Here is a 27,459-nt window from a genome sequence, read left to right on the forward strand (position 1 = left end):
TATCATTAAACAAAGGTGTGAATAAAAAAACCAACTACTAATTTAAACAACTGATTTATTCGTACAATATTTAAGAAAATTAGGAATCATCTTATTATAAATCACTACTGTTCAAAAGTCAGTCACTAAGTACGTTTAAAACCTATTGTAAATTCCTTAAATAGATAATAATATATTGATTACTTATTATGAATATTAAGGCATAAAAATACAACAGTTTAAAATTGCATTAAATTAATTAACATTTTTTTTAGTTTAGAATAATATTTGTACCAATTTAATTTAACAATCAAACAGTAGTGGTCTTGCAATATATTGTCTATTATTATTATCTATGGATGCCACCATAACCATAATAAACAAAAAACAGAGATTAACTATCGTTTTTTGTAAACATAAATAAATACCTATATTTTGACAACATAATCTTTACTAATATTAGAAAGCTGAAGAGGTTGTTTACTTGAACGCGCTAATCTCAGGAACTACTGGTTCGATTTGAATATTTCTTTCAGTGTTAGATAGCCCATTTATCGAGTAAGGCGCACTTGGTAATGTTGACAGAAGTCCTGGGTTCGATACCCCAAGCACAGGTTACTTTAACAGTTTATATTTTCTGTTTGAATAAATATGAATTAGTTCAGATAATGGATTATTAATTAATTATTATTAATGAAAAAATACAGGCATATCTAGGCAATATACAGGCATTGTCTACGCTTTACTTTATAATTATTATTATTAATGAGAAATACAAAAGTAAGTGTTCTTCATAAAAAAAAAAAACAAGTGTCTTGTAGCTAATAAAGTCCTAATAAAACAATGTGTGTCTATAAATCGATAAATCAAATCACAAGACAATTGGTGCATCCATAGATGTATTAATATAATTTATATAAATATAGTTAATCTATTCCAGCAAGTCCGTTTGCCTTTGATTTTAGTGCTAAGAGAAGAGACTAAGCACGCATGTGTGTATAAACTAACCGTTTAAGATCCGAATTAAAAACGACCTTCACCCATCTGTTAAATGGATTAGGTGGCCTAAAAATCTCCCGGCCAAACCATTAGTATTAACCATTATTAAACATGGTATGATAGTGTGGCCAGGAGTTTTTATGCAAACTCCTCCGCAACATATTTTTCAACATGCTAATTTTGGATATAATACATTTTTATTCATTACACAGATGGGTGAAGGTCGTTTCTAATTCGGATCTTCTACTATAAAGTTTTTTTTTTATACACCAACACGCTAACTGACAATTGTCTACTTTCAAACATTTGGGCATACACCTTACCACTACATCCAGTGGCGGATTTACCGTAAGGCCCAGTAGGACCGGGCCTAAGGCGGCCAGATGTTAGGATCGGCCATTAGTGAGAAAAAATGAGGAAATAAATAAGCAAAATAACTAAATTTAATAATAATTTCTAATTTTCTTTTTTTAAACTTAAATATCACTTTTTTAGAATTTGAACTACTTATCATGAGTGGTATTCAAATTAACTTATTATGAAAAACTGCTAGAAATCACGTGAACGCCGATTATGCCCGACTAGTTAACTCTCACTTCTTTTTTTTTTCGAAAAATTTTTACCTTTTTTTTTTAATTATTTTTGATTTTATTAAAATTGATTAAAATGAAAAAAGTTGATTTAAATGTAAAATTATTCACAAAACCTCGGAAAATATTACAAAATCGGTTGATTTTGACAAAAGGTAAATAAAATATCTACTTCAGCCTAGGAGCTTAGGGCGGGCGGCAAAGACTACAAATTCGCCACTGACTGCATACAAAGCCAAACAGACTTCCAAAAGTAGATAAACTAGGTATACAATTTTTAATAATAATTACAGTTAACAATAAATCACAATATAAATTTAATAATGTTCATCTGTAATCGACCACAGTTATAACATTTTTCAATTTGCTACAAAAGCTAGAACTGGAGTTAGAATTAAAGTAAATAAAATCCTTTACACACCTACATATAACAAATATAACAATGTATGTGTGCAATCTTGCCATTACTATGCAAATTTATTATGGAACCTATCGGCATATTGGAATAAAATAATATATTGATATGTCTAAACTAAGAGGTTTGAGTTATTGTTTTTGTTTGCTACGATTTAATTGAAGTACTATTCGATCGATTTCAAAAATTAAAATCTACATATTCAATGAGTAACTAAGACCGTATTCCCACGGGCACGGGAACTATAGGGGTGAAACGCAGCTGCTAGTGTTATTATATATTGTCTATTAAGGCTGCCTTTCCACCAGAGCGGAGTGAGGAAACGTAGCGGAGAAACGGACTGATGCGGAGCGGAGTTGCGTATTGTCTGTACACCGGAGCGGAGCCAGGGTGCGGAGCAGAATTGCAGACTATTAAATATATTAATGTTAAATTTAATTTATTTAACCCTGCTCCGTTTCCCCGCTCCGCTTAATGGTTTTATATGAATTTTTAATCGATCTCGCAAGTCCGTCCACTTAAGAGGAGCGGAGATTTTTGTGCAATCCTATTGGTTAATATTTTTCCGTTTCTCGACTCTACTGCCTCGCTCCGCTTTGGTGGACTGGCAGCCTTAATGAGTTTGTGTTACTTAGGTTACAGGATTTCTTTTTTTTTTGTTTATTTGCTGTGTGAGCGTCAGGGGAGATTTGAAAGATAAACGCACTTAAGAGTAGAGTGCTATAAAACAGGGGGATGAATGGCGTCATAAATGAGACTCGATCCTGGGCTAAGACGTTGGGGCCGGTGGCTTACAGAATAGCAATTTGGCATTAATTAACTTGCCAGTATATAACATAAAATATTGTGCTACGACTTTTTCAAGTGTAACGGGAGTACAGTTAACAGCATATTATTTATTAGAGTTCAGGTTAAAGTATATGTTTGTATCCAAATCACGCCAGTCCACGCCAGCGAAGTACAGGCGTGCGACATTACTACAGATGACATACACTTATTTATTAGGGTCTTCACTCAAAGTATACAAAAGACCCTATTACTAAGACTCCGCTATATGTCCCGTCTGTCCGTCCGTTTGTCACCATTCGTCTGTTTGTTTTGTTGACAGGTGACGTATTTTTGTTGCCGCTATAGGTAACAACAAATACCAAAAAAAAGACAGAATAAAATAAATATTTCTGGGGTCTTCCATACAAAAGGTGATTTTTATGTTGTTTTTACAGATAATGCTACAGAATACTTCCTGCATGAGTCCGATTCGCACTTGACCGGTTTATTTATTAACAGACTCGCATATTGCCGCTCGCACCTCTCTCGCCCCTTTGTTGTCATCCCCACATTCCTGCACCACGCAGAAGAAGACTGAATTATGCTATTTGTCTCTATCTATAAGCTTAAGTGTAAAGGCCCTAACAGTTCCCTTTAGATGAGAATTATTTAAAGGGAAAGAAGGCAAGAATTTCGAGATGGCAAGTTGTAGGAAACTCAGGCAAACACATTTTAACGATCGAAATTAAAATTACACCACTTATAGGGTCAACACATAATTGAGTATCCCCCAAAACACACTCAATCAAACTAATTTATGGAATCTTTCTATTAACGTTAACTGAAACCTATCCTACTTATGCCTGTATATTTTTAAATACGACTAAAAATGTGTCGTTATAATTACGTAACTTATAATTATATATAAATATATTTACAATGCGATTTATGTATAAACGAAATATTTTGATCGAACTAAGGTTTTTGAGTGTTGCATATATTCATATACCTACTTAGATGGAAAGTTATATGTACATCTTTACTTTGGGCATTGACCAACCATTTGTTAACTCTTTTAGAGCTGCATTGAATACACTGGAAAAATAGGATACAACAAACAATTCAAACATATAATTATGACGGATAATTTAATGATTATATGTTTGAATTGAAATGGATAATATAATTTTATGGCTAAATGGATAATAGGAACCAAGAAATAAGAATAAGCGGCATATTATCATACAACAACTTCTACTAAAGTCCAGTCGTTTAGAGATTGTGTTTCTGACAGGTCGTGATCGAATGGGACAAGAATATTCAATAGGCTAGTCGACATTTTATCTTTATAAATGATCTTAAATAGTTCATTATCGTTTTACTAGATTAATATTTATTTTTTGATTACATGAAAATTTTAGTTTTTAATTTTTTTGATAATCCATCATGAAATAGTTGAAATAACCATCTTTATTTCAACTGTTTCATGACGTCACAAAAGGAGCGTTTGACAAAAATATTACTTAACAATTAATTTAAAGTTTAGTACATCTGGTAAAATTGTGACGTCACAAAATGGACGACAGTGTTTTTCACGTTTGGAAAATTTGAAACAATACATGATTTTTAAATTATGTTTTAATAAGAAATCCATAACTTTAATAAATTAATATCCATATATTTGGAATCCCTATTCCATGTACTATGCGAAATTAATATTGTTTATATTGAATTTGATATGAGTCAACTACTGTATTATTGGCTCGTTATTTTGTCTCATCACTACAAAGACAAATAGTTGGCATAACAAACAGTTGAAACAGCGCAGTTCAACAACCTTGTATGCCATTTCGAAGTTACATCGCCCATTCGATCACTACCTGTCAAAAACGCAATCTCTGAGTGACCGGACTTTAATAACTTCTATTTCTAACTTTTTATAGACAATTATTGTAAAAATTGTAAAGTAATGCTTATGTTACATATAACTAAGTACGTTTTTACTTTTAAATATCATTTTATGATGGTTTTATCCGAATACAGGTCTGGGTTTTTGGAGCTTTCACAACATTAGTTTGAAGTTGTCATATTTACTTAAAACCGTTACTTTACAACAATAAAAACCAAAGATTTGAAACACATCTAATTCATGGTCTAAATTTTAATAAACATTTTTTTATTTAGAATTTTTATTTAATTTTAACCAAAATCACTTTAACACGTTATTAAGAGTACATAACACATTGGTAAATGGTAATATATAATATAACATTTTTAAGGCAAGAATAAAGAGGCACTGATGTAGGTTTAATTCCAAATTACAATATTATAAATATTTGAAATAAGTTATTTCTTACTTTCACGCACATTTGAAATAAGTAGGTATTAACTTCTAAAATACATAATGATGAGATATGTGCAAGTGAATTAGTAAATAGCGTACATCCATTATAAGAAATATTTTCACTAAAATTTTCAATATAAACTTTTAAACATCTAGATACAATATTAATAAAAATAGACCCGATTTAGACAAACTATTTTGTAAATAGGATATTATTTCTGATAAAATATGAATTATCACAAAATGCAAACCTGTAAAATGCTTTCCTAAAATAATACTGTAGGATAAAATTAAAAAAAAAAAAAAACAACCGAAACAATTTGTGCTTAGATATCTATAAGGCCATTGTATATTGCTTTGATCCACATAAGTTTCTTTATACTAGCCACAAACGGTCAATTATTCTCACGTTTCTGTAGCACCCACGGCTGTAATTGATCGTGTGTTGGTCACTGCGTACATGACTTGTATAGTATGCCGCGTGGGTACTGCCGTTTGCTTTTCAGAAACGTGAGAATAATTGACCGTTTGTGGCTAGCATTACACTGTGCTACTTATTTTTACAACTTCGACCCATTTTGAGTCTGTGTGTTTTGTGACAAAAATTTTATTAGTTTACTAGCTGACCTGGTCAAGCTACGCTTTAAGATATGTGCATTTCTTACCTACCCCTACATAAGTATCAGTGGCGTGCATAAGGTTTTTAACTATGCACTAAAAGTAAAGATTGGAAAATTCCTTGTCCAACAGAATAATCAATAATAGGCAGATGGAGAGTACGGAACACGACGGTGTCGTAGCCGCTCCAAATACAAAATTCAAAAGTAATACATTCGCGAATCAGTACGACATGAAGCGTCGCATTAGTAACTTTCAATATTATTCAAGAAAAATGGCGTCTTATGTTTATAAATATTTTAAAAACTGTTCACAGAAACCAAAGAAATAAAATGGAGTATTTTTTTTATTGGTAATTATTGATATTAAATTAATTTAAGTAATGGTTGTTAGTGTTAAATTTCGAAATACAAATTATTTTTTTGTTTTGTTTTTGTTTATAAAACTACTTACTAATTTATTTTTTACAAACACTGAAAATGGGCCGCCGTTGTAAGAAGATAAATAGGCTACAGTGTAATAATATAAGTATAACTGTATTCACATTTGCGACATTACGTAATAAAACACTTAAGAGTTTTAAGTTTTAAGCTGGTGTTAAGTACTTTTTAAGTACTACATTCACTACATCGAACTACCGGAACAACTAATCTAATCTAGTGACTATGATATGGACGAATGGATTACTAAATAATAAGCCGTGTCCAGATTGACTGAGTTAGTACGTATACTTTCTTTAAACCATTCATATAGAAACAAAATTAGTCAGTCAGTCCAGACGCGGCTTAGAGGGTCGTTTCTGCACAGGGTATAGGACAAAAAAATTGCAAGGACAGACCAAAATGTGTGTAAACTTAAGTACAATTCTTGCATTTGAAATATTAAATTCAAGTACACGTACTTTAAGGTAGGCGTTACTTTGCCTATGTTCATCATGTACAATGCTATTTTCCGCGAAATTCTTTGCAATTTTACATTGTGTAGACAACTTGTACTTAGGAGTAAAAGAGAAAAAACAAGTAAATGTTCTAGATTTTCGCTGAAAATTGCAACGTAAATGATTGTTATTACGAGTATATTGATTACGTATCAAGCACGCATAATTTTTGACAAATAAATTAATTACCTATCATTAAACAGTAGAGTTTATTCTTGCAAGTCTTTGGTCGTCTTAGCGGAAACGCACCCTAATGGATGGATTTCTAATGACTTCTACGTGACAAATATAATATGTAAGTACCTATATATCAAAAAAATATTTACATTCACACAATTATATATTTTCAACAATAGTAATGGAATGTTAGTTGCCTTCTTTAAGATTTACCACAGATAATAATGAACACTGGACTCGTAGATTTACTAATCTCTCTCCTTTTTTAAAAAAGATTAAAAAATGTCTATATAATAGATATAAGAAAATTCTCATAAAAATGTATAATTACCAATAGTATAGAAAAAACTGGCGTAGTTTAAATAATGTACGATTCGCAATAAAATCAGACTGAAAATTGGCACAAATCTAGAGTATTTAGTGATTTAAGAAAACATAATAACTTAAACACATACCTATAGACTTTATAAGAGTAAAGATTTTAAAACATACAAATGATATATACATTATTGTTTAAAACTTTTACTGCATTCATATAGGCCAATTTTTAAATTGAATTAGGGACAATGCACACATATTGCGTTGATGATTGAACGATGCAAAATGGCATAGCGACAAATATGTTGTTAATGTAACACTGTCTGTGTGCAAAGACCCTTACATAGACTGTAGTACATTTAGACATCGAGCACGTCATCGGTACATTAGCTAGCAGTGTGCGTTATCCAGGGACTATTTGTGTGTCTGGAATAATGACTTTCGTCGTAGTACAAGAAAATATTCACATAAAACATATTAACACACATAGACACCCAATATATAGGTAATAAATAGATTTTTTTAAATCGGAAATAAATTCTCTAGACGCGTGTCTACTTTCTCTTACTCCTAAGTACCAAAGCCACAAAATAAAGAACACAAAGAGAGTTAATTTGATATTTTTGTGCGATGAAAGGCGTTATGATTTTCGCACTGTACTTAGCCATATTAAGAGTGTATATTAATGTAGGTACAGTGCGAAAAAATTAAGAGATCTACAAGTAGATGGCCCATATAAAACTTCTTGTATTTGAGACTCAAAAGGAATTACAAATGACCTTGAGAAATAAAAATGTGCTGTGATCGGATTTTGCAGCTATCCGATATAATGTTCTTGAAAAAAAAAATGCCTGAGGACCCACTGGAGGCTTTGCCAGTATGTCAAAGCTAGAAAAACGGGCTCAAAAAGGCTATATTTTAATTTCCATGGTTAACAAGGCGTTCGAAAATTCATTTCCGTTTTAATATTCTCGTTAGCATTTACGTAAAAATAGGAGAACTTACATAAGTGTTAGTTAAAAATAGTACCCAGCAAAACTGTTACAAACATTTTAAAATTCCAAACGGCAACAAGAAATATGGAAATAAAAGGCACAAGAATACACATGCGTGCGTTACACATAATACAGTAGTATAGTGTTACTTAAACTTGGATTATAGCGCAATAGTTATCGCAAGCCAATTTGCAAAATTTCTGCTGAAAAACTTAGCAATTTTAAGCAACCTAAGAACCTAGAAAGTCACTTGGGAAATGACAAAATACAAAAAGCATATTTCGGTTCTACACAAACCTCTGAACTAAAATATATTTTTAACAAGAGCTCCACAGTAAATATTGTACTCGAAAATAGGTATTTTTATTAAAGCTCCATCACAAGAAAGAATTTTTCTAGTCCAACGTATCAGACACCAAAGCCGCATAGATTCTGATAGCAAACTAAACGTGTTATTCGCTGCAGCTATGTGAATGCTAGTGTGAAAGAACTTTAAATGTCAATCTCTTAATTTTCTCAAAAATTTGTATATTTTTGTATAAGTCGCCACTGGGTAAAGTCAATAGACATCGGGGTAAATCCATTTGCGATACTTATTGCGCCGTAACATCTAGCATCAATACAAGTATACATTCAAAATGTCGAATCGTGTATTATTGTAACGCATGGATCTGCATGCACTGAAGCCTAGTTCAGACGACTTTAGTATTTTAGTCGAGTACAAACAATTTTTGGATTCACCGCCCAAAAATTCGTAGGTACTCGATTAAAATACTAAAGTAGTCCGAACTAGGCCTAACCGTTGGAATGGCATGGCCCCCTCGCACTGTCAACAAACAGCTGTTATTCACACAGAGGGGCTAGCAAGGTATTATGACGGCGTTCGTCTTATAACGAACTCAAAAACTTGATGGTGATAGCCGAGATAGACTCAAATGTATTATTTTTTTAAGGTCAAGGTCAAGAGCCGAAACGTTTAACATTTCACAAGCAGCCATATAAAAAAAATTCTGGACCGCCTCACGTACAAAACGTAGTAACTAGTAATCCAGACACTATTACAATTGTAGCCAGCACCATGCATACAAGCTCCGTATGTAACATGGTGTTGCTTCTAAACGGCACATTAATAAGTATACGGCATCTACTTTACGTATGCTGCACCTGTTGTACGTATCTAAGTAGCTTATTTTTATCTGGTATATCTGTGTACAACTTAACTGCAAAGTAGTAGCGATTATTTCAATGAAATGTCATGTAGCGCCAATTCGTTAAAATGACTATAATCAGAGGCTCAATTATTCGCCCACTATAATATGACGCGAGTATATTAAAGTGGACGGATAATTGTGCCTCTGAGTAAATATTAGATGATTACATAATTAGTTAATTTTAACGGACGATTTCTAATATAGAAGAAGAAGGTAAATTTTATGCTGCATGTTCTCTATTGACTTGAATAGTCAACTATAGTAAAAGCAGGAGGTATCACAAATAAAATGTATATAATAATCGTGCAGAAATAATCATTGTACAATACATTGCTAGCCCCATGAACCAAACGCAATCTGTGAAACAATAATTGTAACATTCAATACTTTTATTAATTTATTGAGTGAATACTCGTAGAATATATCTGAACCCCTTTGAGTTTCCACAATAGGGATGATGACAGTTTTTTAAATTGTGTCTAAATTAAAAGTACGCTAATAGTAAAGCAATTTTGTAAAAGTAACAAGGTATCTGCGATCATTACTTTCGGAGCTACAGGGATTTAAAGGGTCAGATTTGCGGCGCTGCCGCGGATCCCTGAAAAACGCCCCATACAAAATGGTACGAACTTATGACGTCGTAGGCAATTAATGATCGTTAGATTTGTATGGGCGTTCTGTATGGCGGCGTATGGATCTTTGTTATTTCTGCGTTTATGTTTATAGTTCACATATTAAAAAACGTCACATTTAATGTAAGGAAGCTAAAACTGTATGAATTTTCATCTATATACGATAAAATATTTTTAGTAGATTTTGAAATTTTATAATCTTATTTATTTTTCAAATATCCAGTCAATCTTTGCTTTTTATGTATAAATTAGTTAAAATTGACCTTATTTACCCGAATGTATCATAAAAATCAATATATTCAAACCTAGTCATCATCCCCATTGTTTTTCATTTAGGATTTCAATTATTTAGTTCTAAAATATTAACAATATTTGTTTCCCAGACCGGTCAAACGACACAAGTTATACCTATAAAACAATTCCAGTCTTAGAAGTTGCAATAAAAACAGAATTACTTTGCAAGAGATACATTATGAAAATTGTAAAAAAAACTGGTCAAAAAAGCAACTGTTTGACAATTGCTCTCAAGTTTTACAAAAGTTCATGGTTCTAATAAGACCTTTACTCACTGAAATGGTTTTGTATTTTCAAACAAACCGATCGCATTATATACTCAAGAGGCACAATTATCCGCACACTTTAATAAACTCGAGTCATATTGCAGTGGGTGGGTAATCGTGCCTCTGAGTATGTATTGTAATACACGGTAAATTACATAACATGTTCTTACTTTGAAACATAGACCATAGTGAATAAATCTATAAGCGACGCTCGTTATCTATTAATTAGTATTGGAGATATTTTCTTTTGTTATTCAAAGAAGAATTTAGAGGAGGCTGAACCATAAACAAAATTAAAATTTTTGTATATCTCTACTGTTTTTTGTTATGGTTTCTTAAACAAAATATATCAAGACAAGCGCAAAGGTCATATTGACATTTTAATTTTATTATTATTTTTTGTTTATTTACATTCTGTACTTGGTTAAAGTTGGAGTAGCTTCAAGTAGCAATGCCAAGACCAAAAAAAGTGGTTTCGAAAATGCTATATGAAACATTCGGCAGTATACCTAAAGACTTGAGAAATCCAGAAATCTAGTCCATAGAATTGGACCAAGATAGCCAAATTTGAGTCCACACTTGCCAGTAAAGTACCAGACAATGTGGTAACTGTACACTATGTACTATAAAACCTATAAATCACTGTATACATACTGTACAAAGCCAAAAACATAATTTATAGTTAACATAACCAGTTTATATATAACATTAGTTGCAAATCGTAAAATGTTTACAGGAAAAATAAATGTTTGAAAACAAAAAAAAGGCCTTTCCATAAAACATAATTATTAATTAACATGCGAAGTTTCCTTAGCAACTATTTATCAATATATCCAAATAACGGAATGTACATAAACAACTGGAAAAATACAATGCAATTAATACGAAAAATTATTAATTATTATACATAAAATAATAGCAACCAACTTTTCTAGATAACCGTTGAGCTCTTACAGTATCACACTTCCTTAGCGTATTGGCAAGCCCTTGCTTCGTGAGCAAAAATGGCAATTTTCATCCAATTTTCATAAATTAATAACAATTGATTCATGCATCGCTTATCCAACTTGTGGAACCAAACTAATAAATGCGTGTACAAATTAAAATATTAATTGTTTTTTTCAAAAAACGATGCTGTAAATATGTCGACAAACGTAGCCTAGATGAAACCGAAATAAATAACATTTTTATTTTTGGAATGACAATCAGACTTGTACGCATCGAATGGTTCGATTTCATGATGGGAATTCACATAATGATGCAGCATCGATGCGGTTGGTGTCCCCTACCACGTCGCTAGTATTTTCAGAGAACCGTGGTTCACATAATGATGCAGCATCGATGCGACTTGGTGTCCCCTACCACGTCGCTAGTGTTCTTTGAGAACCATGGTTCACATAATGTTGCAGCATTGATGCGGCTTGGTGTCCCCTACCACGTCGCTGGTATTTTTAGAGAACCGTGGTTCACATAATGATGCAGCAACGATGCGACTTGGTGTCCCCTACCACGTCGCTGGTGTTCCCCGAGAACCGTGGTACGGTCGCCGTTCCTGGAACTAACGTGGGTGGACTTATCTGTATTTGCGTGTCCTTCCCTTCTTGAATCGAACTGAGGCTGTGATTCGTCGTCGAGTTCAGACTGTTCTCGACCGGGCTCCCATTCGTTCGTATTTGTGCACGTTGCTTTTTCAAATCCGCCAAAGTTCCTGTAAAATTCAACAGCATTGTCAAAGGGCTTGCTGAATTCTTTGTGATGATTGTAATAACGATGATGAATATATAGCTCTTCAGGCAGTTACATTACTCAATTCAGGTCAAATTGTTGGAGTGTTATTGGTTGGCTCAATGCAACAAGACGTTGCCGGTACAATAAAAACTGCCATTAATAAGAGAGATAAGCGTAACTGTGAAGGAATGTTTCTTAATTGCGATATACTTTCACATGCAGCATGTACACTCGTGTACTGAAGCTGTGTGATTTGCGAAAGTGTAACATCCAAGCCAGCATCAGAATGTGACGCAACTATTGTAATTTTATCATCTAAATTAGCATTAGGACTATAAATTAACAACTAAAATTATACACAGAAAACGAAACAACAGAGGATAGAGTGTGTTAGTCCAAAGAGTTACTAATATATGAGTTAGTATTCATGCAAACCATGCAATAGTTTTAATTTATTTGTAATCATAGCTTTTGCTATCGACTTGGGATTTGAGATTAAGGTTTAATAAAAAATGATTCAGTTTGTGGGGTAAATAACAATGCGCCATAATTATTACTTTTTGATTAACATTGCAAATTATTTCTGAACGACTTGCTAGGCACAGACTGTCTAATAATTTAGTGATTGCTTGTCGTTTTCATCTAATATTTAGTGATTTAGTGATTGCTTTTAATTGTTATAAAATGGTAAGCAAAGACGGGCATGTGCGTAAGAAATATCACCAAGCGATTGGGCGCTCTGTTTCAGTTCAAATGTTGAAACGAAACAAGTCAGAGTTATTAATTGAAAATTGGAAAAATAAATCAATGCTTCCGATCATTTTCAAAAGAGTGCCGTACTATTGCCACTTAAATACAAGAGAGTTCGCAGAGCAGGTGATCTTTTAAACACCATTTAAATATATATACACAAATTCTTATTCCTTTTAGAGTCTTGCAATAAAATAGATGTATAGATAGATACTGATAATGTTTTAAATGCTCACATCTACAAGACGTTAATACCCTTTGCATTTCTAGTGCGAAAATGAAATAAAACGAAAGCTAGAAACAGAACTACACGAAAGGAACACCAGACACTACGAGTAGTACAATACCCATGCAACTACCGGAGACAGCTTGCCTCAAATATGCATCCTCGAGAGATTATCTTCTATATGGATCTCACGCCCCACTTCCGAAAACTCCAATCATAATATAATAAGGAAACCATCACTGTGCAAAACTGTTAGAATATAATAAACTTTACAATAATAAATTATCTTGTTAAATTGTGTGTATACACAAAATGTTATTGGGTGCTTTATTAGAAATGGGAGGTTCGTAAGGATGCATATAATTACCTGCATTAATCATGACGGTGACATGAACATTGATTTTACCATTATTGTCTGTGGTGTAGGTAGCGGTGCCGCCTTCAGCGATCGCGATGGGGTTTGGGTTCACTACCAACTCTTTCCTACCGTCTATCGCGTCCTCGGTTTTGTATCCTTCGTTGTCTTGGCCTTCGGGCGCCTTCCTGACTCCGTTGGGCAACGTTCGCTCGAACTTTGTCTCGTTTTCGTGCAACGGCCCAGGAGAGTAGTGCGACGCGGCGTTCACGCCGAACAGTGGGTTGCTGATCTTCGGTTGGTTGAAGGTCAAGTTGTCATTCGAGTCGATGACGTCACTTCTCAGCGAATTCTTCTGGTTGTACGAATGTTTGGGCACCGCGTAGTCAACGTTCCCCGAGTCGTAGCTCTGGTTGGACGTGGTCGAGCTGATTGACAATCTCGGGTGCGACAGATCGGCTGATATGTTGCTTGTGTTCTGATTTTTGGATGCATCATTTTCGACGCCGTTTGTTAGGCCCTGTAAAAATATAATGAGGTCTTTAATACTGGAACTGAGGATAATAACAATAGGAACATGAGTTAGGCAGGCCTGACGGCTTTATCTATCTATTTATTTTTTGTTTATCTCAATTACTTTCAATAGTAAAAAAAATAATTAAACAGGATTCAAAATCTTCATAATATGTGGGTTAACCTGAAAAAATAATTTAATCTAAATTTTAGATCACAATATTGTTCTCAACGTCTAGTACAGGAAATCTAGAAAAAATCGTATAACATTTATAAAAGAACTAGTGGACCCGGTCAAGCTTCGCTTTGACTTATGTGCACTTCTTCCCTATCCCTACTCTACACTACTCTACCCCTACCATATCCTAACCCTTGACTCTTAAACGTTTGTATGGGAAATAGAAAAGGGTTGTTTTTATGGTTTTCCCGGCAATTATTCTAATTTTTCTCACCTTTTAAACCTTCCCTATACCTCCACGAACATTTGAAGACCAAGATAAGATAAATCCATTCAGCCGTTCTCGAGTTTTAGCGAGACTAACGAACAGCAATTCATTTTTATATATATAGATTACATGACTCGAGATTTTTTAACAAATAATGTCATTGAGGTGCTATCGTACGACCTTAAATACGGAAGGTAGGTGGCGCTGAAGTTGCTTGAAATGTGTTTTTTCAGCATTTAGTGTGTAAAAAAATATTTTACAGCTAAAGTACGAATGAGAAAGTTGTTCCTCTCAAAAAAACCTTCATCATTAATTTGAAATTTTTTTTCATTTGTACTTTAGTAGTAAAATAATTCCAAGGGTCCGAACCTGGGTAATCATGAAACGCACTCTCATAGACTAACCATTGGACGAGGCAGTCGCTAACAATGGATGACAGGTATACATTAGGCTAGTTGACACTTTTTTAAGGGTCTTAAATTGTTCATTATTGTTCTACTAGGTTGAAAAAAAATAATTATATTTTTTTGACAATACGAGCCTAAACGCTATCGGCCTTGATGGCCCATATACTATCTGTTTCATTACGTTACATAATATAAGCCCGTAAACAATAAACCTTAGAAAAACGTCATGTTACGTAACATGTGACGTCACAAAAGACAGCGTTTTTTGACGTTTAGAAATTTTTTTAGAATTGTAAATGAAGTTTTCTATGAAATTATTAATATTCTATATGTTTTGGACCTTTTCTTCCATGTATACACGAGTTTAATATTGCTTATATTAAATTTAACATGAGTCAACTACCCTATTAAGCAAGGTACGATCAAGCAAGACAATATTTTGTCAATAGTTTCAATAATATCTAAATTCATGTAATGCTAACAGTCTGTGGTCAATATTTAACCGCAGTCAGTTTATTATAGCTTTAAACCAGTGATTCCCAAAGTGGTCTATATCGACCCCTAGGGGTCTATGACAAACTGCAAGTGTCTATGTCAGCGAAAAAAAAATTTGAGGTCCATTAAATGAAAATGGTTTCCACGATAGAGGATCATAACACATACACAGATAGTACGTATTTTTACATCACATTATCTTATAATATCAATATATTTTTATTATATCTATTATCTTACATGTACCTACATTATTTTAAAAGTAACTACGAAGTAAAAAAAAATATTATTTATGTTTATTAAATTGTGTAAGTTGTAGGATACAGAAAAACAATATCAAGTCTACCCAAGACGGGAAAACATGGTAAGGGGTCTATGACAGAAAAAAGTTTGGGAAACTCTGCTTTAAACTGTAACCCATTTTCGACAAGGCTATTAGTTTTTCACTCGAACAATTAGCGCTCTAATCTCGATAACTTTTCAAGGATAAACTACAGGTTTTAGAATGGTTTCTATAAATTTTTACGTTTGATGGAGTAGTAGTAGGATTTATCGATCAAATATTTATATATTTATCTATTTAAAATGGTTAAACCGTAATATTACTTTTTTTTTATTCTTTACAAGTTAGCCCTTGACTACAATCTCACCTGATGGTAAGTGATGATGCAGTCTAAGATGGACACGGGCTAACTTGTTAGGAGGAGGATGAAATCCATACCCCTTTCGGTTTCTACACGGCATCGTACCGGAACGCTAAATCGCTTGGCGGTACGTCTCTTGCCGGTAGGGTGGTAACGAAGCCTCCCATCACCTTGGACTAAAAAGTATCATAATTATCTGTCCATTTTAACAGCCCACTTCTGGGCCAGGCCTTTTTGCTTATAGGAGGGGACATGCAGCTTAGACCCACTACGCTGCAATAATGTGGGTTGGATGGTGGACGGTGATAATGATAAAATAATTAATGACCACCTCAGACTAAATATATAAGGACCTGTCTCGCTTTTCTACGCTCGTAAGCTCGTTACTTTTCTGTCAAAGTATATGATCAACGATCTAATGCGATTACCCCGTGACCGGGATCGACGGTGCTCTCCCAGACACGGGGGTATAACACTTCCCAATTCCGAGCTGAGAATGTTTAACTGAAAATAAAATTCTTCAAGGAAACGAAAACTCTAGCCCGATCCTGGATCCGTAGTCTAAACGGCCAACCACTAGATAGACGATAATTAACCGTACCGTACGAGTACGTAATAGTAGTAAATAGTAAAAGTTCCAATAAGAAACGAAACAACAATAATAATTACCAATTAGATGAATGCGTGCCGATAATTTATGCGTCACGCATTCTTACTACTCGGATTTGATATATTTTATACATGGGAAGATTTATAATCTCAGTAATCTATATAATCGTATCAATATCATCAGCTTGTATTCGTCCACAGCTGGGCGTGGGCCTTTCCGAGAGCGCGCCACCACACACGATCCTCACCGTTCTTCTAATACCAGAGTGGCGCTGTGAACTTCGACTAATTCAGTTTTCAACTTAAAGTTCTTGGCAATAATATCTCCTATAGTTTGGCAAGTTCGTTGATGACACTCCCATGATATGCGGGCCACGGGGGGAAAGATTGCGCGGGTGTGAAATCGATGCGTGCGGGGAAGTGAGGTGCATCAGTCGTGGGTTTTTCATTTATCGCTTCACGCCCCCAGCCCGCTTCAACATCAACAACATCGGGAGTATTACGAACGAAGTTGCTAAGCTATTGTTCTTCTTCATTGTCGTCATGTTCCTTCAGTAGTTGGACAATCTCAATGTCGTCGGACCATCTAGCAGCTAGCTGGAGGGTGTCCAACACTGCGATAGCTGGTACGTGGTCTCCACCCCAGAACACGTCTAATCGTATAAATTTATTAGCGGACGTCATTTCGTCCGCGTGGAATTTAGTTTTTCTCAAGTCTCCCGGGAACCATGGATGGATTTTTCCGGGATAAAAAGTAGCCTATGTGTAACAAACATCAGGTGAAAGAGTAACTAACATTCATACCATCAAAATCATCAGGTTTTCGCAAATCTCGGGAATCCATGGATTTTTTCGGGATAAAAAGTATTAATCCAGAGTAAAATCTATTTCCATTCCAAATTTCAGCCAAACGCTTTAGTAGCAGCGGCGTTAAAGAAACAAACATCCAAACAAACATACATCCATACAAACTTTCGCGTTTATAATATAAGTAGCTAGATTTAAATGACCTGCTATATCGTCCAGTCCTGAGCAGGTTATTGGGCAACTTATACACATTTTATCCCGGAATTCCTACGGTGTCGGGATCTACGTGGGAAAAACCTTTTTTGTTTTTTCGTTTTAAGGAAAGAGCATGTAGTTTTTTGAAAAATGTTACTTCTTGACCTTCCTTATGTGATAAGAATCTTATCTAGAAGGATGATGTAGAAAAATGTTACTTTATCACAAAGATAGGAGTTCAATGTGATAAGAAATAACATTTTTCTACAAAATAAACTAAATTCACACAGACAAAATCGCGAACATCGGCCAGTTATAACGACAAAAACAACGTACCCGGTATCGAAGACCTAGCACCTGCGGCTCTTTGCGCAACCGGTGCAGGTTGTCATTCGTCAAGAACATAATATCGAGCGACATAGTCACGGAGTCAAAGGCACAATCCGGTAAACATTATCACTTGGGTCACAAAACACTGACAAAAAACATCCCTTGGGTAAACAGAACAACCTTTTGGTTTGTGAACATCATAATGCATCATAATCTAAGTCACTAATCACTGACAGACTTGACTTATCAACAGTTCTCGTATAGAAGATTAGTTTATAAATAGATATTTGATTTAATAAGATTTGATATTATCAGAGAGGAATGCTGCGTGCGCGGATCGACCGCACCGACTGCGCGTGCGTTCGCGATGCGTGAAACCGCCTACAGGGAAATCGCAGGAAAATTTAAGACCAATGCACATTACATTACATCCGCTGATTCTCATAAGAGAACGTATTTCAGCGTACAAACCGCAGTGACGCGTATTCATGAACAATCCAATTACACATTCGTAATTTCTTCATACAAGGGAGCAAAAGAATAGGGTAGTCATATTAAATTTAATATAAATAATATTAATTTCGCATAGTACATGGAATAAGAATCCGAAATATATCGATATTAATTCAAAAAAGTCAAGGATTTCTTATAAAACTTAATTTAAAAATCATGTACTTATTTTTTCAAATTTTCCAAACGTCGAAAACGCTGTCATCCATTTTGTGACGTCACAATGTTACCTGATGTACTGAACGTCAAACTAATTGATAACTAATATTTTTTTCAAACGTTCCGTTTGTAAGTGACGATATGAGACATACATGGCCGACAGGCGTTTTGGCTCGTATTGTCAAAAACATATTTAAAAACAAAAACCACGTCTCAAAAAAAAAACATTTTTTTCAATCGAGTAGAACGATCATGAATTATTTAAAACCATTTTTAAATAAATTGGAATTTATTATTATTATAGAAGTCTGCGTCGTTCGTCTGTATGATTTTCATGATTTGACCAATACATATATAGAGATTCAAGTGGTATTAAAAAAATAGATTAGATACCTAAATTTGTAAAGAAACTAGGAAGTTTATAACTGAATGTGACTAATTTTAAGTATATGTAATTATATTTTAAACGAATCCTACACTTAGTTAAGTTAAATGGCCGGGGTATATCGGGCGTGCCAATAGTTAAAAACAAATAAGAAATGCAGCGGTTATAAAAATGCCACTTTCTAGTTCTTAATTGCAATATATGAACAGTGTTTGATGTTCATGGTGTAAATGAGACTCTTGTTATAACAATGTACAGCCGTAGGCGGGCAACGCTAACGATTAATTATCTAAGTCCATCTAATTACTATCGGACTCGCGTTGAAAGTGGGGAAAGTACGCGACCGTGACAACGTACTATATCTCTACTCTACTATACTGTTTGACGGCCTCCGTGGCGCAGTGGTATGCGCAGTGGATTTATAAGATGGAGGTCCCGGGTTCGATCCCTGACTGGGCCAATTGAGGTTTTCTTAATTGGTCCGTCAAAATAATCTGCCTTCTTACTTATAGTAGGGGAGCCGAAATGGGGATTTTTGCAGTTACTCGAACGCGGCAGATAAACATAAGGGACAACACCTTGCACGTTGGTACGTTTAGGGCAACAAAAAAAAAAACTTACTTCAGAAATTCTCAACCAGCACGTCAGATTAAGATAAGTTAGGTGAGTTGATAGGTAAAAACTGCACATTTCGAAAATCTGACGATTTGAGCGTAACGTAATGAAATGGGAGGGTTTCAAAGTTACAAAATAAAACCCTTATAATTTAGTTCTCGAAATACGAGCGCGATTATTTTTTTAACAGGAAATAACCTCCTAATTAATCGCTAAAATTTTCTGACAATCTCAGTAAGCCAAAGCAACAAAAATTATTTTAAAGTTTGTAGTTTTTATATTCCACCGCTAAAAGCAAAAACAGTAAATAACCATTCATTTATTCGCCTATAATTTAATCTAAGAAATGCAATCGGTCCCCATGCCGCTCGAGTAACTGCAAATTTAGCATCCCGGGCTCCCCTACGTTGAAAAGAAATCTTTATTCATCATACTTTTATACATTCTGAGCATCAGGTACCTACATTATATGTGAGATAATTTGATAAGCAAAGATATACAGAGTGTTGCGAAGTATTGCTCATAACTTCAAGTTGTTGACAACTCTACTTTTAGGAGCCAAACTGCATAACTATTTTTTTTCAACTAAAAAAAAATTTTTTATGTTTTCATCCAAAGTAGGTAATTCAAATAATTTCGACTATCCATGTAACACACGCCTTGCATTTTAAAATACGTAATCGTAATGGTAAGAAGAGCCGATGGACGTTGGGGTCCCAAAGTGCTGGAATGGCGACCCCGCACTAGTAAGCGCAGTGTTGGCCGACCCCCCACCAGGTGGACTGACGACATCAAGCGAGTCGCAGGGATTCGCTGGATGCAGGTGGCTCAGTATCGTGATGTTTGGAAGTCCCTACAAAAGGCCTATGTCCTGCAGTGGACGTCCATCGGCTGATATGATGATGATGATGATGAATGGTAAGACTCGATATCGACGAGATATTGCAACTGGACACTCCGCTTCACTAAGCTACTTTATGATATTTATCAATGAATATGTTTGGCTAGGTCATAATATAAGCATGCGATATAAGGGACACAACTTTAGATCGATTTACATTTATTTTAAAACACATTTCCCTGAGACATTTTTAATTATTTTTTCTTAAAGAATATAACCCTAGAGTTATGGAAAATACTCCCGAGCATCCTGTATATTGAACGAATGTTTAAAAGTAGAAGTACTTAAAATAATGTAAGAAACAAAATTATTTTCTTCAAATTTTCTATGACCCTCTGTAATCATGGTCACCTTCAGATCAGCGGGCGAAGCTAAACCCAGTATATCTAAAAAGATATAGGTAATCCATAATAACAGTAATTTTCGCAACATCTAGAATAGAACCGGCAACAAAAAACTACGTCATACCAACGCGCGGGAGCAATTAGTACTTCAGATACTTTCCGCCAATTAGTTTCATACGTACTCGATATTTGTTCGCGCATACACCGTCGCTTATTTTATGGAAACAATATATAAATCACGACTTTAGTTGTTTTCAAATTATATAAAAAGTAATAAGTAATGTATTACGAGTATTTATTTTTTTAGGGTTCCGTAGTGCACAGGAAACACGGAAGACCGTCCGTCCGCGGTTTGCGAGACTACTAGAAGGCTGTAAATTAGAATGAATATGCACATTAAAAATGTCGACAATGTAAATCTTGAAAAATGTTTTTTTTAGGGTACCTACCTCCCTTATACGTAAAGTGAGAATTAATTTTTTTTACTCGTTTATTTCATAGTGTGGGGTATCGTTAGACAGATCTTTGAAAGTTATGAGGGGCCTTCTACCAACATATTTCGAATTAGGGATCCGTGTGTAAAATATTAAGCTAATTTTTGTTAGAGTCAAGTGTCCCCTCAACCGGTTAAACGGTTGTTTATGGATATGTGAAAAAAAATCCAAGAGTAGGATATATAATGAAATTACAAGGAAAACTACAACAGCTAAGTAGCAATTGCTATTTAAAGATGGTGATTTAAAAATGGTCGACCAACTTGAAAAATGTAATTGGTAATCGAAAACTGCATACTAATTCCGTTTTCAATTAAAAAGATAAAGTTGTCAGTAGAATTTTGGTATGGATATGTATGTATATTAATTACGTTTATAATGTGGTATAACAAATATTAAAAAAAAAAATGTGCAAAAAATGTGCAAAGTGAGGATGATTTTTTATCGTTATCGGTATTTTTGTGCATTATAGAAGAATTAAAGCGCTAAATTAATTTACGGAACCCTACACTGCGCGTGGCTCGACACATACTTGGCCGGTTTTTATATTTTACTAACAAACGCCTGCGTCATCGCCCACGTAAAATTCAGTTACTCACAAATCCCGCGAGAGCCATGGATTTTTTCGGGATATAGTTGCATATTTAAATTAATTAAGTATTGTTTTTTTAAATAAAATGTTATTCAACATAATATTACCTGTATCTAGGTAATTGTTCTACGCTTATAAGTTAAATTTATTGACAGTAATTTAGGAATAAGTTAATTAAAATTATTATAACGCAAAATGACTACTTTCAGTTTTAATTGGTTTGTCGATGAACATTATTCCACATCGAGTATATGCTTGAATTCACACACATTCACACATTGTGCTTGTTAGTGTATACTGATATTATAATGAAAGTAGCTGAATATGCAATTTCGAAAAAGGCACATGTTTGAAAATTTTAAACGTCCATTAAAAATAATTACTTTTTTTCCAAACCAGTGTATAATTTCTAAAAGTAACTATTGTTTTACATTTTAATGTTAATTAATAAGCTTTGGAGAACTACTAAAATTATTTATTTCAAAATGACACCAAATATGTTACTAGATATTTTATATTTGTGAGATATATGTACAGAATATGCGTTATTTACCCTTTTCGAAATTTAAGGGGCTGAGACCAATTATAGAAAGACCAGTATCGCACCCCAATTCAAGAACAAAATTTTCTGTTATTTTCTGAGGAAAATAAGATCATATTTGGTATATATCTTATACTAAACTAGAAGTTTTTGCCCGTTTTTTACATCATTAAACTACACAAAAAGGTATTTTTACGCAGCTCTTTAACCGACGAACACAATTAGAACTATGAAACATCGATACTATAGAGACAGTTTTTACAATCACATTAGATCGTTGATCATATACTTTGACAGAAAAGTAACGCTAGCGAAGCAGGTCCTATACAATTGCTCTGAGGAAGGGGGTAATCTCCGGATGTAATAAACCGATTTTGAAAATTGTTTTACCACTAGAAAGCCACGTTATTTGTAAGTGACATAGGCTATATATTATCGCCGTATTCTAACGGAAACGGGAACTATGCAGGTGAAACCGCGAGGCGACGGCTAGAGTATTCGTAAGTGTGAATTATGTTGATGTGCTAGTTAGAAATAATTTAGACATAAACTACTTACACGTGTAATAAATGTTCATAATTAGGTTTGTACGGTTTATGAATTGTTAACAACATATGTGTAATAGTAAAAAAAATCTTATTACAAGATTATTAATAGAGCGAGGTTGCTTAAATTAAAGCCTAAGAGTAATGTAATGTAGTTGAGAAATCTGCAGCGTTGCAATCTAGTGAACAGATTAAGATCACATCTATAACATAAGATTATCTGGACCGAGAACCTGCAAGAGCCAGATATGCCTCATTTTAGGAACGTTGAAATATTGTCAGCCTATTCTTCTATGGTACGATTCGCCATCTAGGACATGTCCTTTATAAATTAATCTATACTAATAATATAAAGCTGAAGAGTTTGTTTGAACGCGCTAATCTCAGGAACTATAAACTAGGAAAAATTATCAGTGTATATAGCCCATTTATCGAGTAAGGCTATATATTATCCCCGTATTTCTACGGGAACGGGAACCACGCGGGAGAAACCGCGCGGCGTCAGCTAGTCAACTGATAGATATGACAGTGGTCGGAATGACTCACGACACGGCTAGTTTTTGCCAAGAAAATTGGTAAGAAGTTCAATCATAAATACTGATACAACATAAGCCAAAATAAAATATATCCACGGTTAAGGTACTCAAGACTGAGAAGTGATGATTAACACCTTTTAGAATATCCTCGTCCCCACTACTACTTTTAGGGTTCTGTAAAGAAAAAGAAAGACCGCACGCTCTCTGGAGAGATGGCAGCCATAGAGTAATTAACTATGGATATGCATCACACCCAAAATCACCAACAAACTTGTCTGTCGTTTATTGAGGCGGGTATGAGGTAAACTCACACATCGAAAATATTTAACATCAATAAATATATTTTGTGTCCTTACACTACACACAACAATTTAGATTCGCAATACATGTGTTACTTTTACACAGACTAAAAAAGTCTCGTTACGCAGAATATTCTATTGGTTGACCAATGTTTTGCTGTTCCGGCTGAAGAATCGATTATTTTTAAATATTATTTTTATTACAAATTTGATATAATATTAAGTTAGAATTACTTACAAATGAAAAGTTAATTATTTATTTAGTAAACTAGAATTTGTTGATGCCATTCAATTACACAAACCGGTATGTTTAATTTGTTTACACGACGAAAACGATTACAACAGTAAAACTTTACATAATACAGAAACAGATTTTATAAACGTGTTAGATCATTGGTCTTACACTTTGACAGTGGGGTAACGTCTAGCGAGGCAGGTCCCTATATAATTAATCTGAGGTCACACTTGGACGAGGCTGCCTAACGTAAGAGCGAAGTGGGGAATGATGCACAAGACTTTTACCCGAAAATAGGTACCTAAAATTGACAATTATTAATCTGTAGTCATTTAAGTTTTATATCTTGTAAAACTTAGGAATGCACGGTTTATTTTTTTATTATTTATTTTTATTATTTTTAAAATAAAACTTCTTTATGCACGCTGGACTTCGGCGGTACGTTGGTGAACGTGTCACAAAAAATTTAATCAACAAGCGCCATCTGTTGTAAAACTGCTTAACTATAACACACACAACAAGTAGTAAGACAAGTAAACTCAGCGCCGAATCCATTTAGTAATTTATTGGCATAATTGTAAACTAACTAGTAGGAAGCTAGGAGCTTGTGAAATAGAGCAAGTCCGACACGAGAGATGGCACTACAAAGCGCTACTATTTTTTAAGTTTATTTTATTTTTACACGCTTTATATTACTTTCACTTATAACTATACATATGTAAGAAAATCTTGGAATCTTAATTTAACCCACTTCGATTAGGATGAAATTTTGCACACGCTCTGAGTTCTGATGACAATACATGACTAGCTAAGAAACCTCATTACAAATCCAATATGGCGGCCTCCCCAAGATGGCGGACTGGCTGTTTGAATTCCACCCATGTCAGGAATACGGAAAAATAGTCACGTGACTTAAATCCAATATTTATAATTTTAGTGCGTGCGTTTTTAGTTTTTTAAACTATTTAAAGTTATTTTAACAAAGTTTTAATTCAGTCTTTTGGTCTGAAACACACTCGTTTTTAAAAGATGTTATCAGTCCAAATATACTAACCTGATACTCGTCATCTACAGCGGAGTCGAAGGTCTCCCGCAGACGCGCCTCGCCCCGCGCGTCCGCCTTCGCAGCTAACTGCTTCTCGCGTAGCGACGTGCGCCGCACCGAGCGTACCCTAAACGCAAATCAATATTTATATAAATAAAATTGAAGGACCTGTCTGTGATTTCAAAATGATAATTCAAAAAAATGTTTTCTCAAGTGCTTAGTTATTAACATAAAAATTTTGTCTGTCTATTTGTCAGGGCAAATTTTTAAAACCGATTTTAATGGAAATTTTTACTGGAAGATGGAGGTGGCTATTGAGCGACATATAGGCTACTTTTTGTTCGGAAAAAACCATGGTGCTCGTGGGCTAGTAATATATAACATAATATTTTTTTTGTCAATTGTTAATCTATACTAATATTATAAAGCTGCAGAGTTTGTTTGTTTATTTGTTTGATTGAACGCGCTAATCTCAGGAACTACTGGTCCGATTTGAAAAATTCTTTCAGTGTTAGATAGCCCATTTATCAAGGAAGGCTATATATTATCGCCGTATTTCCACCGGAACGGGAACCGCGCGGGTAAAACCGCGCGGTGTCAGCTAGTAGTGTTATATTTTGTATTTTATTAACTAACATTATTAAGACTCAAAAAAAAAAGTAATTTAATCCACAATATTGAACAAAAACTACATCTTGATAAGCTACAAACGTTAAAAAAAACTGATTCAAGATAAAAATCAATTTAATTAAAAATTCGAAAAAGAACTATAACTTAGTTTTAGATAATTACGTAGTGTATCTCCCTACTTTTATCCATTAACTAGTATACCCCTATCACCCTGTATAAGCGCAATAACTTAGTTTTAGATAATTACGTAGTGTATCTGCCCACGTTTTAACCATTAACTAGTAAACCCCTATCACCCTGTATAAGCGCAATAACTTAGTTTTAGATAATTACGTAGTGTATCTCCCCACGTTTTATCCATTAATTAGTATACTTTCATCACCCCGTATAAGCGCACACGTGTCACAGTTACCTGCTGGTGGAGGCCGTAGAGGACGACCTCCTGGCGGCGCGCAGACGCTCGCCGGCCGCGTTGGCCGCGCGGCGCCGCACCTCCTCCTGCTCCACCGCCAGCCGCAAGATGCGCCCGCGCATCTCGCCCTCCTCGCATATATCTGTGCACACAAACAATCATAGGAACTGTATATATACTAACAAAATAAGAAAGAATGCAATAAGGAACTTAAGCTAAGTTATCCTAATAACTATACAAATCATGCCCACGTGAATGGTGGCAAGAATACTGGTTGTATTTCCGCGATGGACAGCCTTTGCGCAAAAAATGAGCCATCCCTTCTGTTACCAGTCGAGGAGTCGCGGTGAAATAATTCGGTAAAATTTTTTGGCACTGCGACTCCATGGGCCAATGGTCTCTACGGCAAATGGTATAAATATATAACAAAATTATAACAATTGTGTTTAATACATTGAACGTACACTACAAAACTATTCATTTTATTAACCGACTTCAAAAAAGGAGGAGGTTATCAATTCGTCGGAATCTTTTTTTTATGTATGTTCACCGATTACTCGAAGACACCTGAACCGATTTGAAAAATTCTTTTTTCGTTTGAGAGGGTATGCTTTCCAGTTGGTCCCATAGTAATCATGTCAATATTTGATGATGGGATCCTGGAGAAATCGAAGGAAACTTTCGAATATTATAGGGACAACTAGTGCGTTTGTTAATGTTTTCATTAAGTATTTTAAAGCACTACAATTCAATGAAGGTCTGGTGTCAATCTGTTGATGGAACCGAAGCATAGACTAGGGAACTTCTCATCGATTTACAACAGTTACCTTGTGTATGGACTTAATTAATTTGTATTGATGAGAATTTTACGTATAGATAGGTTGTGACTGCCATAGGGGTCTGGTGATGGAGACGAGGGACAATTAAGGGAACTGCTCAACGGTTTACAGTAGCAACTTTGTGTTTGGGCTTGATGATCTAGGTGTGCTGTGTCTGTCGTTAGGGGTCTGGTGATGGAGACGAGGGACAGTTAAGGGAACTCGTCAAAGATTTACGGTAGCTACCTTATGTTTGGGCTTGATTGATTTGTATTGATGAGATCTTTACATCTAGATGTGTTGTGACTGTCATTCGGATTTAATTAACACAGCACTACCTTGGTACTGCC

General features: G+C 34.6%; 1 protein-coding gene across 2 annotated transcripts in view; it reads right to left on the reverse strand.

Moving 5' to 3' along the window:
* Positions 1-35: 35 nt before the first annotated feature.
* Positions 36-27,459, reverse strand: part of LOC112051802 (protein phosphatase 1 regulatory subunit 16A) — a 57,698-nt gene continuing 30,274 nt past the window's right edge. The window contains exons 7-10 of one of the 2 annotated variants that reach the window (XM_024090605.2): positions 26,292-26,433; positions 25,259-25,376; positions 13,654-14,122; positions 36-12,251 (exon numbers count right to left, since the gene is read on the reverse strand). In XM_024090605.2, the coding sequence (XP_023946373.1) occupies positions 12,010-12,251; positions 13,654-14,122; positions 25,259-25,376; positions 26,292-26,433 (971 nt within the window). In that variant the 3' untranslated portion in view covers positions 36-12,009. Of the gene's footprint in view, positions 12,252-13,614; positions 14,123-25,258; positions 25,377-26,291; positions 26,434-27,459 lie in introns of both variants that reach the window. The other variant, XM_024090597.2, reaches the window with a different exon arrangement.

The sequence above is a fragment of the Bicyclus anynana genome, chromosome 15 (genome assembly GCF_947172395.1).
Source record: "Bicyclus anynana chromosome 15, ilBicAnyn1.1, whole genome shotgun sequence".
Lineage (NCBI taxonomy): Eukaryota > Metazoa > Arthropoda > Insecta > Lepidoptera > Nymphalidae > Bicyclus > Bicyclus anynana.